The sequence below is a fragment of the Myotis lucifugus genome, unplaced genomic scaffold, assembly GCF_000147115.1.
Source record: "Myotis lucifugus unplaced genomic scaffold, Myoluc2.0 scaffold_864, whole genome shotgun sequence".
NCBI classification, from domain to species: domain Eukaryota; kingdom Metazoa; phylum Chordata; class Mammalia; order Chiroptera; family Vespertilionidae; genus Myotis; species Myotis lucifugus.
The window spans coordinates 3,985-21,624 of NW_005871912.1; the positions used below are offsets into that span (position 1 = coordinate 3,985).

The 17,640-nt window shown below is 43.0% G+C and overlaps 1 protein-coding gene across 1 annotated transcript; it reads left to right on the top strand.

The window, feature by feature from the left end:
* The first annotated feature begins 5,562 nt into the window (after positions 1 to 5,562).
* On the top strand, positions 5,563 to 6,522 carry LOC102439729 (olfactory receptor 3A1-like). The gene has a single exon (XM_006106612.2). It carries the CDS (start codon positions 5,575 to 5,577, stop codon positions 6,520 to 6,522), a length of 948 nt encoding a protein of 315 aa, XP_006106674.1. The 5' UTR covers positions 5,563 to 5,574.
* The last annotated feature ends 11,118 nt before the right edge of the window (positions 6,523 to 17,640 follow it).

Consider the following 17,640-nt stretch of genomic DNA (forward strand, 5'->3'; position numbering starts at 1 on the left):
AACTGCCCAAATTATCCCTGCAGATTAATATGGAAAGGGGGGTAGGAATGTTTGGAAAATTTCTAAATCACCACAGAGTCATGAGGCCCCACTGCTTGGCCGCTGTAGTATTAATTAGGGCTTGTATTATCTCCTGTCCTTAGCTCTCCCCTTATTCTCTTCCTCCTTCTTGGGCTAATTTTGAGGTCCCACGAGGATAAGCCTACGGTGGAGAAATCCATGTCAGAGATGGTCTCAGCCTCTTTATCTCATTTCCATATATATAGCCCCTTATCTGCCTCCTGAGTAGCTGACGGAGCTTGGGCAGGCTGTTGCTCCTTTTACATCCGTTTCCATAAAACATTGCTGGCCTCCGCACCAACACAAGGTGAGTTCTTCCGTGGCCCTCCCTCTGCTACCATGTAACAGGGAAGGGACTTTAGTTGTTATTGAGTAGTAAAACCCCCTGGTTTATAGATGCAGCAACCAAGGTCTCACAAGCAAAAATCAGAGGCTTGCTCAGGATGACATATCAGGTGAGTGAAAGACTGGGACTATGACCCAGAGATTGGAGTTCCTCCTCCAGGCATCTTTACCAGTTCCCTCTCTTTTAGATGAAAGCTAATTATTTTAAAATTTTTTATTAATTTTTATTCTGTAATGGGTGAACAGGATGAGATTCAGTGTTCCACTTTCCTTATTGGGAACTCAATCTTTATTGGGCAGCCTGACCAGGTCGCTAAGACCAACCTTAGTGCGTGAAGGACCTAGTGGAACTTCAGAGCAGGGTGTGGTCACAGCATAATAGACAACCTGAAGCACAGAATTGCAGGACCCTAAGAGTAGTGGTCTAGAAGGGATCCCTTGACTCTGATCACTCTTGTGATTTCATCATCACGGGTGTCCTGGGTGGATAGCCCAGAATTTAGAAGTTATTTAGAAGTTCTCATGTAAGCTTCATCCTTTATTGACTAAAGACTAGTCAGCAGCTCATGACTATTTCTTCTGTTATAGAAAATATATGGAAAATTTATATAAAACTGTGTCAGTGTGTGGATTGCTACCACTGTATGCCCCATATAGACACAAGGAGCCATCTCTACAGCACTAACCTTGTGCCTTTTACACAACTCTACTGCCTCCAAATCATATCAATTCTTCAAAGTCCAGCACAAATCCCAACCTGTCCAGAAGCCCTTTCCTCACTTCTGTAGGCCACAATGATGCCCTCTTTGTCAGAATATATTAATTTATCTATGAATGGAACATAGCTAAAATGAATTTATGTATATACTTCTTAAAGTTGAATCAGATTTGAATCTTATCCTAAAATGGACAGTAGGAAGTACACTGAGTCGCTAACTGATTGGGCCAGCAGGTGAAGTGGCGAGTACCATATAGAAGACAAAGTGCAGCTGGAACGTTGAAGATGTAAATATCACTTTAAGATGGGCACAGATCAGGGAGGTATTTCTGGAGGGGGGAGCATTTGAGCTCAGAGAAGGAAATTCTATATAGAGGAAATAGCATAGTAAAGATGGGGATATAGGAAGTCACAAAGTTTGAAATCTGATGACATGCAGTCGCTGACTGTGACCTTGACCCTCCCAAGGCACTCATTTGGACTTCAGCTACTGCAACCTGGGGTCTACAGGGGTACAGCTACAGTGATTGTGGGACTGGGTCTTTGAGTCGTAAGAATGAGTCAGAAATAGATTTCGAGAGAATTGCAGGAGAAGGACATGGCCTTATGATCCTTGAGATACCCTGGTTTTCTTAGAGCAGTGGTATGTGTAAAGGTTAAGGGCAGGCTCTGGAGTCAGACTACATGGGTTAAAATCCTGCCTCTGCCATTTGCTTTATGTGACTTAAGACCCACCCCCGGCGGGATTAAAAATGGTATTCATCTAATAGGGAGGTTGTGAGGAATAAGTGAGTTAATACATGCAAAGCACTTAGACCTGTACAGGGTGCCTAGTCCAGAGTCAGTGTCTTGGTAACTGTTAGCTATGATTATTATCAGGGAATGCTCCCAGGAAAGTCTGTCAGTATTAAAGATATTGGGGTAGCCTGTGCAGTAGAAATCACAGGGGAAGTGGTTTCTGGTTTCTCTTTTGTTCAGTTAGTTTATTGCAGTGGTTCTCAACCTTCCTAATGCCACGACCCTTTAATAGAGTTCCTCATGTTGTGGTGACCCCCCATTTCATTGTTACAAATTGAACATAATTAAAGCATAGTGATTAATCACAAAAACAATATGTAATTATATATGTGTTTTCCGATGGTCTTAGGCGATCCCTGTGAAAGGGTCGTTCGGCCCCCAAAGGGGTCGCGACCCACAGGTTGAGAACCACTGGTTTATTGTGATGTGGCACTGCAACAGTAACTTACTCCAGGCTCACTTTGCTCTAGTGTCTAGGAGATCCATCTGCCACCAGAACTATGATTCCCAGCATTCCTGGTGCTCCCCGTGCTCTGGGCTTCCGCTTCGGGTCCTGGGGCTGCCATCAGAACTACTATTCCCAGAATTCCTGGTGCTCTCCACGCTGGGAGAGCACCGAGGGAGCCATGTCCCCCCAAGCTGCCAGCTCTCCCACTTCTGCTTTTCTGTGTATGCAAATTAACCACCATCTTTGTCAGGTTAATTTGCATATTCACCCTGATTGGCTGGTGAGCATAGCAAAGGGACGGTCAATTTACATGTTTCTCTTTTATTATATAGGATATTATATTATATTATATTAATTATATTATATTATATTATATTAATCAGTGTGCCTATGTGTATTCTTTTTCTCCTTTTCAGTGTAAACCAAAGCATACTATATTCATCCTACAAGTTGTATTTTACATTTAATAATATGGCTTTATAGCTTTCACATTAGCACAGACAGAGCTGTTTTCTATAGCTGCATAGTATTCCTTTGTAAGGATATACCATTATGAATTTAGCCAGTCCTCTGTTAAAGAACAGTTAGGTTATTTTCAATTAGTTGCTATTACAAACAGTGCTGCAACAAACAGCCTCATGCATATGTCACTTTTTAAATGTGCCCATATATCTGTTAGATAAATTCTCAGAAGTGGAATTTCTGGGTGAAAGGACAAACACACTAGTAATTTTGAAAAATATTGCCAAATTTTCCTTGTTCCTTTTCAATTCTACCTTACAACTTACCATGCAAATTCCCCTTGTGGCCAACCCTAACCTGGAATCATACAGAGAATGGAATTTGGGAATGTAGTTCCACCTTAGCTAATTTGCTGGAAGTTTTAAATTTTTATAGATCAGTCAATTTTGGTTATTTTTAAGTTTTTTCTATATTTTGAGTCATCCTTATACTATTAAAATTCCACATTTCCCCCCAATAATTTTAATTTTGCATTTAAATATTTGATCCATTTAGAATGTTATTTTTGCAAAATATATGAGGTACATATACAACTTATGTTTTTCCAAGATAGCTATGTTATTGCTTCTATTCATAGTACTTATTGCATAGTACATTTTCCCATTCATTTAAGATGCCACTTACCTCATGTATTAAATTCCAACATTACCTTAGGTCTATTCCTGGACTTGTCATTTTTTTAAAGCTTATAAAATGTCATTTTATTTTCATTTTTTCTTAGCTTTTTTGAAGTATGACTGACAAATAAAATTAAAATATGCTTGAAATGTACAACATAATGATTACATACATTTACATTGTGAAAGGATTCCTACAATCAAGTTAATGAACACATCTATCACCTCACATAGTTACATTTTTTTTTTTTTGGTGAGAACATTTAAGTTCTCTTAGCAAATTTCAATGATGCAATGCAGTATTATTAACAACTAGAGGCTCGGTGCACTAATTTGTTCATGGGTGGGGTCCCTTGGCCTGGCCGGTGATCGAGGTCAATCGGGGCCGTCTCACCCAGTCCTGATCAGCCAGACCCCAGCAGCAAGCTAACCTACTGGTAGGAGTGTCTGCCTCCTCGTGGTCATAGTGACTGGCTGAGTGGTCAACCGAACAGTCGACCAATTGGTCGGACACTTAGCATATTAGGCTTTTATATATATAGATAGTCACCATCTTATACATTTAATCCTTAAACTTCATTCTTCTTTTAACTAAATGCACCCTTTTTCCAGCCTCTCCCCATTTCTTATAGTTCTTTTCTAATTTCTTGATTTGATTTTTTAATCAATGTTCTTTCTTTTTGTTAATATATTTACTTAAGGTTATACATTTTCTTCTGAACATTGATTTAGTGATAATTCTTTAGTGTGTATTGATTTCATTATCTCCCCTTTTCCTCCCACAGACATTATTTATTTTTAGTTTTGATTCCCTCTTTGGTCCAACTGTTTCTTAAAGATTTTTTAAAATATTGGGATTTATTGGTAAAAATTGTTTTCCTTTAAATTGGATTGTGATTAAATATTATTGTCTGAATTATTTATGTTTTAAGGATTTGCTAAATTTCTGGTGTATATATGCTCTTTCGGGAGGGTGAATTTTTTATAGGCATTTGAATAAAGTGAGTATAAGAGAAAAAAAGAAAAAGATGAGCATATCAGTTCTACCTCTTGAATAATTAATTATATTGATGTCTTTTATAGCCTTACTTTTCTGTCAAAGTAACTCTATTATAAAAGTCACTAAAATCCACTAGCTATTATTCTATTTCTGCTTGAAATCCTGCACTTTTGGCTGTACATATCAATACCAGATATTGGGAGCATTCATTTGCATAACTATTATGTCTTCTGGTACATAATAGGGGTGAGTTACTTTAGCATTTCCCTGTCTGTAATCAATGTAGATAGGTAACAGACACTGTTTTCTTTATCTCTCACCCCAGCTTTCTGTTTTGTCTACAGCCTGCAAATACAGCCTGCCTGTGAGATTTGTCATTTACCTCTCCCCTGCTTCTTGAATCCAACTCAGGATCACAGAGGTAATGATGCCATACTATGCACCCTACACCCATTATTGCAAAGAAGGGCTTTTGGTTTTATTCCCTAGTGAGTGCCCTTTTGTTATGGAAATTATACTTGTCTAGATTTTACTATGGTCATGGATTTTTCTCTTTCTTCCACTTTCCTATTTAACCTCCACTATTCTTGAAGTCCTCTGATCTAGTTTGTGCATTAAGAGTTTTGGATATTTACTAGTTTCATTGAAGATAGAATCTAATTTGTATTCTTGTTTTGTCTGTATTGAGAAGAGATTTGAGAAGAGAAAATTCCAGATTTACTCTGCTATATTTAAATCAGAAATACACGTTCTACTTGTTTATTTTTCCCAAGGGTTTTGCCCTTCATAATCTCTACTAATAGATTCTTTCAGCTAATACAGGGAGAGAAGTCCAGAATGATGATGTCACCTGTCCATGTACCTAAGAATGAAGAAAGACATTGAGGTAAATGTCACAAGAGAGTTAATAGCTGTGGTGTGTCTTTGGGAGTAGGAAAGTCCTTACTTGGAGAGCGGGTACTGAGTAAAAGCCTCAGCATATAGAAAAAATATTTTTTTTCTTTTTGAATAAATATATCAAGAGGAATGATTCTTTATCTCCTTGGATGTTTTCCTGCAGGAACTAATGCAGCCAAAATCTGGGGCCAATGGAACAACTATTACTGAGTTCCTTCTATTGGGTTTGGTGGAGACACCAGAGCTGTGGCCTCTTATCTTTGTGCTCTTCCTCTTTGCCTACCTGGTCACAGTTGGGGGCAACCTCAGCATCCTGGCTGCCATCTTGATGGAGCCCAAACTCCACACCCCCATGTACTTCTTCCTGGGGAACCTATCAGTGCTGGACATTGGGTGCATCACTGTCACTGTTCCCTCAACGTTGGGCCGCCTCTTGTCCCACAAGCGTGAAGTTCCCTATGGAGCCTGCCTCACACAGCTTTTCTTCTTCCATCAGTTGGCTGGTGTGGACTGCTTCCTGTTGACAGCCATGGCCTATGACCGATTTCTGGCCATCTGCCGGCCCCTCACCTACAGCGCCCGCATGAGCCATTCAGTCCAGTGGATATTGGTGGCTGTGTCCTGGGCCTGTGCCCTCACCAATGCACTGATCCACACTATTGCCCTAACTACACTCAACTTCTGTGGTCCCAATGAAGTCAACCACTTCTACTGTGACCTGCCACAGCTCTTCCAGCTCTCTTGCTCTAGTACCCAACTCAATGAGGTGCTGCTCTTTGTTATGAGTTTCGTAATGGCAGGTGTACCTGTGGTTCTCATCATCACCTCCTACATCCACGTGACAGCTGCAGTGCTACGGATCCGCTCAGTGGAGGGCAGGAAGAAAGCCTTCTTCACATGTGGCTCCCATCTCACTGTGGTTTGCCTCTTCTATGGAACTGGTATCTTCAACTACATGCGTATGGGTTCAGAGAAGGCTTCAGGCAAAGATAAAGCTGTTGGAATTTTTAACACTGTCTTCAACCCCATGCTGAATCCAATTATCTACAGCCTCAGGAACCCTGATGTGCAGGGTGCCCTCTGGCGGGTAATCACAGGGAAGCGGTCACTGACTTAATAAGGGTTCCACTGTCACTTCCTCCTATTCTTTTTTGGACTCAAGGAGAAATCCTCTGGGGGCAGTAACTAGGACAAACGATTCAGAACTGCTTCTATTTCTCTGAGCATAAGGATTTTTTTCTTTTTTGGTAGGGGTAATAGTTATTGCTTCCCAAAGAACCCCTGCCCAAGTATAGTTTATAAATATGTAAATTAATGCTGTCAGTTCCCTTGACAAATTATAACTTCAGTCACTGTGAGCTCCCTTCTCTGGGTAGAAGTGAAACCTTGGAAGCCCTGAATGCCTACAGGTTCAAGTCCCATAGGAAATGACTCTTTGGTTATAGCCTGGGTTTCCCAAATATTCCTGCAAATTCTCCCCACCAGAGGGTCATCTGATTCCCTGGAGTTCAGGTATAGTTGGTCTGTTAATAAAACATAGGCCCAGAAATCAGGATTATTTTATTTGTCTCGTCAGGCTTCTATAAGTCTAAAAATGCAGTGCATCTCTTTCTATCACACAAAGATGCCCTGGAATATAGAGGGGACAAATGGGAACTAAATGGTCATGTGTTCTCTAGTAACTCTGGAGAGCATGATTCCTGTGTGCAAATTAAAAAGAAATCCTCATCTTAGGATATGTTTAATGATTTTACAGAGAGGGAAATAGAAAGTGAAATATTGGTGTGAGAGAGAAACATTGTTCGTTTGCCTCCCATAGGTGCACCCACTGAGGTTCAAAGACACAACCTAGATATGTGCCCTGATTGGAAATTGAACACACAATCCTGAAGAATGTCAGAAGACACATTCTTCTTCTGTGTCCTCAGAGGTAGGCCCACTGACCTCAGTCCAACTGCAGATCTTGAAGTGACCCCATAATCCAGCTCTTACCCTTTGAAGCATAGGCTAGGAACACTTTTGCCCACCCAGTGACTTGGAGGAAGACAGGGTCTCACAGGTAGTTCTGCCAAACTCGGTCTGACTGTGGTTCTTGCAGAAGCCCTATAACCAATATTGTATTTCAGAGAGACATCTCAGCAGTTTATTGGGACCAGCTCCAGGAATCTCTGCCAGAAGATTAAACCCTTAAATCCTGAAAAGTGCCCCCATGTCAATAAACTCTTCCTGTTCAGCCTTACATTCTATCTACTCCTTCATTCCTCATGACCTGTTCCCATGTTGCTCCTGTATAAACTGTAGGAACTTCCAGTTTATGCCATGATATAGTAGCCAGTGTATTAGTTTCTTATTACTCCTTTATCAAATTACCATAAAGTTGGGGACTTAAACCAATAGGAATTTATTTGCTTATGGTCAATTCAAAATGAGACCTACAGGGCCACCTTCAAGATGTCAGCAGGGAAAATTCTTCCTGGAGGCTCCAGGGGAGAATCCATCCTTTGTCTTGTGGCCACATCACTCCAATCTCTGCTTCCATCATCTTATTGCCTTTTTCTCTTCTGTAATAAAATAATTCTATTTGTCTATTATAAGGACTCTTGCTTTTTGGGCTCTCTTGGTAAATCTAGGACAAGCTCCCTAGCTGAAGACCCTAACAATCTACAGTCTTTTTCACCATATCAAAAGTTGATTTTAGGAATTAGGACCTGGATATGTTTGGGGCCATTATTCAGCCTGCCACAGCCAGCTATGGGAATTCTTTTCAGGAGATAATTATTTTCTCTTGGATTATAGATGGGATTTTCTTATGCCTAGACCTAACCCTAATTTTTCTGGAGGCACTGAGGACAAATCGGATTGACAGCTGGCTGACCTGGGTCCATCATTCTGTTTCTTCAAGACTTCTAAGAAAGTTAACAAAAACCACCCTTTATTTTTAATACTCCACTATTCTTGTAAGCGACCAAACAACCAGTTGACTGGTCACTATGATGAGCACTGATCACCAGCAGGCACATGCTCAACACAGGAGCTGCCCCCTGGTGGTCAGTGCTCTCCCACAGCCAACATCCTGTGGCCAGTAAACCTCTTGTGGTCCCTCCCACTGGCTGGCTCTGATAGACCCTGATAGGACTGGGCGAGGCAAACCCGATTGGCCCCAATCACAGGCTAGGCCAGGGGTGGGCAAACTTTTTGACTCGAGGGCCACAATGGGTTCTTAAACTGGACCGAAGGGCCGGAACAAAAGCATGGATGGAGTGTTTGTGTGAACTAATATAAATTCAAAGTAAACATCATTACATGAAAGGGTACGGTCTTTTTTTTTTTTTTTTTTTTAGTTTTATTCATTTCAAACGGGCCGGATCCGGCCCACGGGCCGTAGTTTGCCCACGGCTGGGCTAGGCTGAGGGACCCCATGCATGCATGAATTCATGTACTGGACCTCTAGTCTATATATATATAAAAGGCTAAGCAACTCTCCAACCCACCGTCCATCTGACTGGCTGATAGGTATGACGTGTACTGACCACCAGGGGGCAGATACTCAGTGCAGGAGCTGCCGAGCAATAGCAACTTTGCAGAGTGACCTCTCGCACTCTGGGACCCCTCAGGGGATGTCGGAGAGCCAGGTTCGGCCTGATCCCTTCAGGCCAGGCCGAGGGATCTCACCTGCCAGAGGGATCCCACTCACTCCACAGATGCCCTTGGAGCTGTGCGCTGCCCCAAATGTTGCCGGCTGGGGAGGGACTGCAGGAGGTTTGCTCCCGGGCCTGTCCAGCCCTTCTTGCCCAGTCCCACCCTGCCTGCCACGCTTCTAATTAATTCCCTTTCAATGTGCACAAATCCGTGCACCAGGCCACTAGTGGTTCTCATAACATTAGTGAGCTAGAGCTAACACATAAACTAGTGTTTCGCCTTTCACCTGTACCTCATCACAACCTACCACAAGCAAGTGTCAGTAATTATGCTAGGGGTTATTACCAGCCCCACTTACCCCAAGCAGTCATGAATGGTCCAGTTCCAGAAGTTCAGCTGGAGAATGTGCTTCCTAGGGCTATCCTCTGGCCAACTGTCAGACTTGGGCTCCCACCAAAGCAGAGCCCAAGACAAGATGCATGTGCAATTTAAACAGGAAGTCATCTCAGGCAGCAAGAGCAAGTTTATTTTTGGGCAGGTGGTCTCAGGGAGCAAGACTGAGGCTATGAAGAGAGTGACACAAAGAAGGAAGAAGTACCCCTGACTGAGGGTCATTTCCAAGGTCCCTGCTGTGGACAGCAGAGACTGGATTGTGCAAGAGCATATAGAAAGCCTCTCAGGGTTGCCTGGTGAAGAGGCAGTGGGGCGTTATCCACTGGCTCCTGTCTCCTACTTTAGAGCTGTCCTCTGCCCTCTGAGCTCCACTTGTGCTCAGACATAGTGAGCCTCCCAGGCCCATTGTTCATGATATTAGAGGATTCCAAGGAAGAGGCTACACTCTGTCAGCTCACATTTAGCAGAAACCTACAGGGAACAGTCCAGTCCAGCCAGGGGTGAAATCAGAATAGGGCCGAGGAAGAACTGAGTCAGAACATTGGTTCTGTCTGGTCTGATCTCCTTCATAGAATTGTTATGAGGACAGACACAGACTCCAGGCATGTAAGGTTCTGACTACACTCCCATGTCTGTATCAAGAACACATAAATGTCATGTACTGTTGAACCTCTACTGGCGGCTTAAGGAGTCTTAGTTCATTAAAAATCTTCACTAACAACCTGTGATAGAAGATATGCTCATTTCACAGATGAGGAAACTGAGTCCCTGAAGGGTGCAACAGCTGCACACAGTCAAACAACCAGTAACCAGAGGAGCAGGTCTGTCTACAGTGCTTTTCTTCCTGCACCAGCTTCTCTGCTGGGGGAAGAGAGAGCACTCTCTCTTGGGGGATGGGAAGTTGGGTGAGTAGTTACTGGTGGGTATAGGGGTGGGAGAACACATGTCTCCACCTCACACATCTTTTGCTTGTTAATCTGTGACCTTCACCAGGGCTTTCCATTTTCAAGGGCCTGGCCTAGATCATCATATTGATAGGCAGCCTCTCCGGAGTCCTAGTCGGTATAGCTCTTTACCACCACTTCCAGAACCATTACAGGCACCCCAAGGCACAGTCCCAGTAGCCCCCACTAACAAGGCCCTGAGGGGGAAAGCACCACACTCCAGAAAACTCATTAGAAAAGTGGTTTTGGAGAAAGCTTCTCCCTCTTGCCTCTCTTCTGGGGCCTCTTCCTCATCCCAGGGCTGATGCAAGTCTAGGAATGAACTTGTCTCTGGTCAAAGGCCCTGCTTGGGGCTGGCCTCTGGGAAAGAAAGCCCATCCCTAGGAAACCTGTATCTAGTCTTAATTACACCTCTAGTTGGCTGGGTGACTTTAAGGATATGGACAAGTCCTGCAGGCCTCAGCAACCCACCATTAAGTGGAATTTATATCACCTTCCGCAACTCCCTGCCATAGGCCAGGGCAGAGATAAGGCCTTTTGAAAGGAAATCTAATCACCAGAAGGTGTAAGTCATTGTTGCTATAGTTACTAAGGGCTTGAGTTGTTTACAAAACAACTTGTATCTCTCCCCAGCTGTCCCCTCTTTCCTGGGAGGGCTCATTTCTGAGGTCTCCCCGGAGGATAACACTCAGTGAAAACAGACCTTAGATAGAGAAGCTGTCAGCTTGCTTTTCCTCATTTTCTTTTATATCCTGGTAGCTCCTCATTTTCTGAGTAGATAACTGAGTCTGCACAGCTCATGGTTTCTTCCCTGAAGGAAACCCACTGGCTTCTATGCTCATGTCAGGGTGAGTATTCTCAGGGATCCTTCCTTTGCTCCTCTGTTGCCATCAGCTCAAACCCAACTCTCTATAGTGCAACTGATGGGAAGCCTTTTCAGGGAAAGATCTGGGAGGATAACACGGAGGTCCTGGTTCCTCTCTGGCCCCTTTGCCCATGGCCCCCTTTCCTGGATGAAGCCACCTGCTCCCTGTTACTCTTAGGGGAGAGTGTGGAGGGACTCCCTGAGTCTAGTTCACTGCCCAGGACGACTTCATCAGGCAGCCTGCAGCCTTCACTCCAGTCTCAGGCGTTGTTGAGCCTTTTCATCACTGGGAGGAACTGGTGGAGGTCCAGAGTAGGGAGCTGTCTTAGCTCAGCGAGGATAACCTGGGGCTCATTACAAGGCCCCAAGGGTGGTCATACAGGAGGGCTCCTCATGTTGGGCATCATGGTGACCCTATCAGACCCTCTAGACGTCACTGCATGATTGCAGGTCACCTCAGAATCCCACTGATTTCAGGTAAGTTGTACCTCTGGCCACCAGAGGGTTGGCAGCAGCTGTTTTGTTGTTCTTTTATCCCTGACTATAACTTACTTGTCTGGAAGGTTTCACCCTCCTAAGGGCCTTATTCTTTTAAGTGATTTACATGAAAATAAACTTATCAGTGTGTGAATTGCTGCATTTCCTACCTGTTCCATCAAAACTAAGGAAAGCAGTAGTTAGTCCCTCCAGCAACCTTACACCTTGCACTTGCCCCTCCCTCCCCCTCCTTCAGACTAATGCTTAAAAGTCTCCTGCAAATTCAATGTCACAAAGTCTTCCCTGACAACTCCAGCTCATTTTAGAGCCCTCCTTCTTGAAAATCCTATAAGCACTTGAACCATCATTTATTTATTTAGGGAATATTAAGTACCTACCTTGTGTGAAGTATTATGATAAGTACTGCTATTGGAAAACTGAGTCAGTCTACAGAGAATTATGGGAGATATGCTTTTTAGAGAAGTGACTTAGCTAGAAGGTAAAGAGTAGTAAGTTCTGTGAAATAATGGATAGTGGTAGATGAGACAGTGAGAGAGAGAAAGAGAGAGAGAGAGAGAGAGAGAGAGAGAGAGAGAGAGAGAGAGAGAGAGAAAGGAAAGAGAGAGGGAGAGAGAGAGAGAGAGATATCTTTTTGAGATGGAGACTTTTTTTTTTTAAAAAAAGAATTCATTCAGCAGCCAGTAGTTGAGTGAAATCTTCATATACTTGGCCATGTGGAGTTGGACAGAATCGGTTGCAGTAAAGAAAACAGCATGAGCAGTAACCGGCTTGGCTCAGTGGATAGAGCGTTGGCCTATGGACTGAAAGGTCCAGGGTTCAATTCCGGTCAAGGGCATGTACCTTGGTTGTGGGCACATCTCCAGTAGGAAGTGTGCAGGAGGCAGCTGATTGATGTTTCTCTCTCATCAATGTTTCTAACTCTCCATCTCTCTCCCTTCCTCTCTGTAAAAAATCAATAAAATATATTTTTTTAAAAATTAAAAAAAAAGAAAACAGCATGAGTAAAGAAGTAACAAATAACAGTGTCATAATCTAATGCTTATGTTAAAATGGATCCAAAAGGGAAAATGGAGAGTAGTTAATTAAATTATTCTTTAATATAATATATGTAATGAGCTGTTATCCATCTATTGATTTGTCAATTTGCAAAGCCATTTATCAATTATCAGTTTCATAAATGATGATTACCTCTGAGGATGACCTCCCCTTCCTATCTCACCAAGTATGTGCGATTAGAATTTTAAGACTATGTTAGAGTTCACCGCATCCAACTTTTTATCCATGTGAGCTCAGGCCCTCATCACCCTTTCCCTTTTGTTAGAGTCACCAGACTCCATCCTCTGATGCCAGTGTGTTCTCTGCAAGGGAATAACATAATCTTAGTGAAGCTCTAGCTCTGCTTATGCCATGGGCAGTAAAGGCACATAAATATATTTTGACCAGGAGTTTATTATAAGAGCTGAAGAACTTAGCTCCATCTGGCTCAACGTCTGTGCTTGCTTCATGTGGGGACCTCTCCTTAGAGCTAAGGCAAGGACAAGTGGAGGATAGTGGCTTTGCAATGCAGAAAACTCACTACTCCTAGCAGTAACCACCCTTAGGTCATGTTGCAATTTTTATTTCAGAGGCAGGTGGCAGATATCATAAAGAGAACAAATCATTTAAAATTAAGCTGTTATTCAATGTCTAGAGTATGCTCTTAATTAACAACAAAAACACTGGCTATTTATTGACTAAAGCATTTTGAATTTATATTTCACAGTATGTCCCTCACCTTGGGGAAATGTAATTGGCTACAGTGTCTGATGTCCACAAACATGGGGTTCATGTCCTTGATTCTTGCCATATCTTTGCTTCATCTTCACTATTTATAAAAGCCTGGAAACCCTAGATTATATTATAAAATATCCCATAGTTTTACTAGAAATATTGTTAGTTTTTATTTTGAAATATGCTCATTGGTTTGGGCTAATCCCCCAGAGTAAAATGGGGAAATGCCATCTTAATCTTAGTACATCAGAGAGAAAGCCTGCTTTTTTCTTAATGTATTTTCCCAAGTATTCTGGCCCTTTCAATAAAGAGAGTATGGGAGGGAGAGATGATGGGGGTTTGGGGCATCTCATCTGAGATCAGGATAGAGGCTTGGAGGTGGTGGGAAGTCAGTGAGTGAGGTATTAGGGGGTGGGAAACCTTCAGCTGGAGCACTGGGAACTTGTCAGGGAGTTGGGAACATAGGTGGTCTGTTACCGAAGACCAGAGAAGAACCAAGTAATGCTTAGAGAGATGGAGTTACACTTTATTATTATTATTACATGCAGGCTGAGAGAAAACTATTTCAAATTCTGGGCCCCAACATGGAGGAAGTTTCCCTATTTATATCTTTTTACCTTCTTTGTCTCCCAAGTATGGGGTTTCCTGGTCCCCTTTGCAAGTTCTTAAAGAGCCTATGTGTTCGGGCTTTGAGAACTCAACCAAAGGCCTGGCCTGGCGCCAGCACTGATAACTTCGTCTGGGGAAGGTTTATGGTCTCTCTGGAGTGGGAGTATTCTTATTTTCCTTATTATTTAAGCAAGCAATCATTTAAAGGAGCCATGATAGCAGGGTTAAAATTTCAAACAGCAGTTTTTATATAAGATGGATGCTTCATTCCCCGCTGGTTTTATGTACATGAGTCCAATCATTGACTCTTGGCAGTTGTTAACATTGTTAACCTACTCAGCTTTGAGTAGGACCTTTACTAAGTCTTATAAAGATAATTAATAATAGGGCGCATGTCAAAGTTTATCTTTAGAGAATCCTTCTTCCTGTGCTGCCTTAACCACGTTGGGATCCCGCCGACCTAGACTGCATGGGGGTGGTCCTTTCCAGGTTGGTGTCAGTCCTTGGGTGGTAAATTTCTTCACCAGGTTGGAAAGGATGGACTAGATCAGAAGTTGGTATAGGCAGAGTGTCTCAAATGTGCTTCTGGAGTGCTTTCTGGGTAGACTGTAAAGCCTGTAAGAACTTGAGTAGGTGAGAAACTAAGATGGCGGCATAGGTAAACACCGGAGATTGCTGCCTCTCACAACCACTAAAAAAATACAACTAAAAGATATAACGGACATCATCCAGAACCATTGGAAGGCTGGCTGAGTGGAATTTCTACAACTAGAAGGAAAGAGAAAAGACTCAGAGGAGGTGCGGTGCTGAAGTAAATACAAAGGTGTAGAGGTGCACGCGGAGAGGGCTGGCGGCTGAGGACACGATTGTGTTTTTCAATTGGGAGGGAGTCTCAGGCTCTGAGCTCCAATTCCGGGTGAGTCTCTGGGGACCTAGACTCATACGGGAGAAACTGGACCGTCTGGCAACGGTTGGAACTTGAGGGCAGCTTTCTCTCAGAGGCACTCATGGCAATTGCCAGGACCTCTGAAGGCAGAACTGAGAGCAGCCATACTGCTCACTCGCTTGGCCCACCCTGTTGATCCCCTGGGACCCCGCCCCACCCAAGCCTTGCACAGAGGCTTTTGCATATGAAAGGCCCGGCCCTTTGTAATCTGAAAATAACTTAACAAACTGCAGCTGCTCCAAGGCCCCAGGGCAACTTGCAATTGCTTTACAGCTGGCTTCTGCTGGGTAGCCTCAGGCAAAGGCTAGATTAGCACCTCCTTAGATCCAAGAGCCAGTGTACCCAGTGGTCAGAGTGGGACCATCCAATTACAACTCCTCAGATCTATAAGGGACACACTCAGGGGGCAGACTCAGTGAGCACCAAAGCCCCACTGAAGCAAGTCTTGCCCCATAAGGGTGTCTTCAGCACAGAAGTTCTCCCACCGTAGACACAGCTGATTCTCACAGCCAATTGGCCTGGAGGTCAAATCCTCCCAGTTTTACCTACAACAATCAAGGCTTAACTACAACAAGACTGTGCACAAAGCCCACAAGGGGGTGCACTAAGAGTGTCTACCTCAGGTAATTGGGACACTTAGCACAGAAAGCCACTTTGTCGACACAGCGAAGCATAAAAAATGCCGAGACAAAGAAACAGGACACAAATGACAGAAATGGAGGAAAGCAAACTACTGGATATAGAGTTCAAAACCACACTTTTTAGGTTTTTCAAGAATTTTCTAGAAACCGCCGATAAATGTAGTGAGATCCTCAAGAAATCTAGTGAGACCCTCGATGTTGTGATAAAGGACCAACTACAAATTAAGCATACACTGACTGAAATAAAGAATATTATACAGACTCCCAACAGCAGACCAGAGGATGGCAAGAATCAAGTCAAAGATTTGAAATACGAAGAAGCAAAAAACACCCAACGGGAAAAGCAAAAAAAAAAAAAGAATAAAAAAACGTGAAGATAGTGTAAGGAGCCTCTGGGACAGCTTCAAGTGTAACCAACATCCGAATTATAGGGGTGCCAGAAGAAGAGAGAGAGCAAGATATTGAAAACCTATTTGAAGAAATAATGACAGAAAACTTCCCCTACCGGGTGAAAGAAATAGACTTCCAAGTCCAGGAAGTGCAGAGAACCCCAAACAAAAGGAATCCAAAGAGGACCCCACCAAGACACATCATAATTAAAGTGCCAAGAGCAAAAGACAAAGAGAGTATCCTAAAAGCAGCAAGAGAAAGAAAGTCAGTTACCTACAAGGGAGTACCCATACAACTGTCAGCTGATTTCTCAACTTTGCAGGCCAGAAGGGAGTGGCAAGAAATATTCAAAGTGATGAATAGCAAGAACCTACAACCAAGATTACTTTATCCAGCAAAGCTATCATTCAGAAGTGAAGGTCAGATAAAGAGCTTCACAGATAAGAAAAAGCTAAAGGAGTTCATCACCACCAAACCAGTATAATATGAAATGCTGAAAGGTATCCTTTAAGAAGAGGAAGAAGAAGAAAAAGGTAAAGGTACAAATTATGAACAACAAAAACACATCTATCAACAAGTGAATCTAAAAATCAAGTGAATAAATAACCAGGTGAACAGTATGAACTGGTGATTATAATAGAATCAGGGACATAGAAAGGGAATGGACTGACTATGCTTGGGGGGGAAAGGGGTGTGGGGGGTGCGGGAAGAGATTGGACAATAATCGTGCACCTATGGGTGAGGACAGTGGGTGGGGAGTGAGGGCGGAGGGTGGGGTGGGAACTGGGTGGAGAGGAGTTATGGTGGGAAAAAAGAGGAACAATGTAATAATCTGAACAATAAAGATTTAATTTAAAAAAAAAGAACTTGAGTAAAGATAGGTTATGGATTTCAGCTTTTCTAGATTGGGTATATAGTACTTATCTCTTAGAAGCTCTGCAAGTTAAGTATGGTTTCCTGTAAGCTGGTGAGGTGGGTAGGTCAGGGTCTGGAAGAGTCACTAGAATCTGTAGAGACTCCACTGGTTTTAGGGCAGCCTCCTGGGCTGCTTTGTCTGCTTCTACTGCCCAAAGGCAGGAGACACAATGTGATGGAAACCAATTCCAGCATGTCATAATTTCAAGAGTTTCATCAAAAGGTTGATGGAACTTGGGGACTCAACAAGGGCTGAGTCACAAATGTTGTCACCTGTTGGGAATGGCTAAAGGCATTTCCCCAAACCTGAAAAGGGATGGATTGCTTGCTGCCAGACAGCTCAGCGCATCTTATTCTACATATTAGAACAGCCATAGGCTAATTCTCCCCATTCTGACAATGGACTCTGTATAGGAAACCCTGACCCTTTGAAGTGTATATCTCTGCCTCACCTCAGGACAAATTGTGTTAATAAAAAGCATGGGGTCCTGAGAGGAGGAGATCTTAGTTTCCTTTAAACTAGAATCCTCTGACCCCCAAATGCCTTTCAAAATTATATTTGTCTCTGGACTCTTAGTTATGCACAGCCCCCTTTCCAGGATTGCTGAACTCTTCTTAATGCAGA

Excerpts from the sequence above, each read along its gene's own strand:
- LOC102439729 (XM_006106612.2), top strand. The coding sequence starts at position 5,575 with ATGCAGCCAAAATCTGGGGCCAATGGAACAACTATTACTGAGTTCCTT.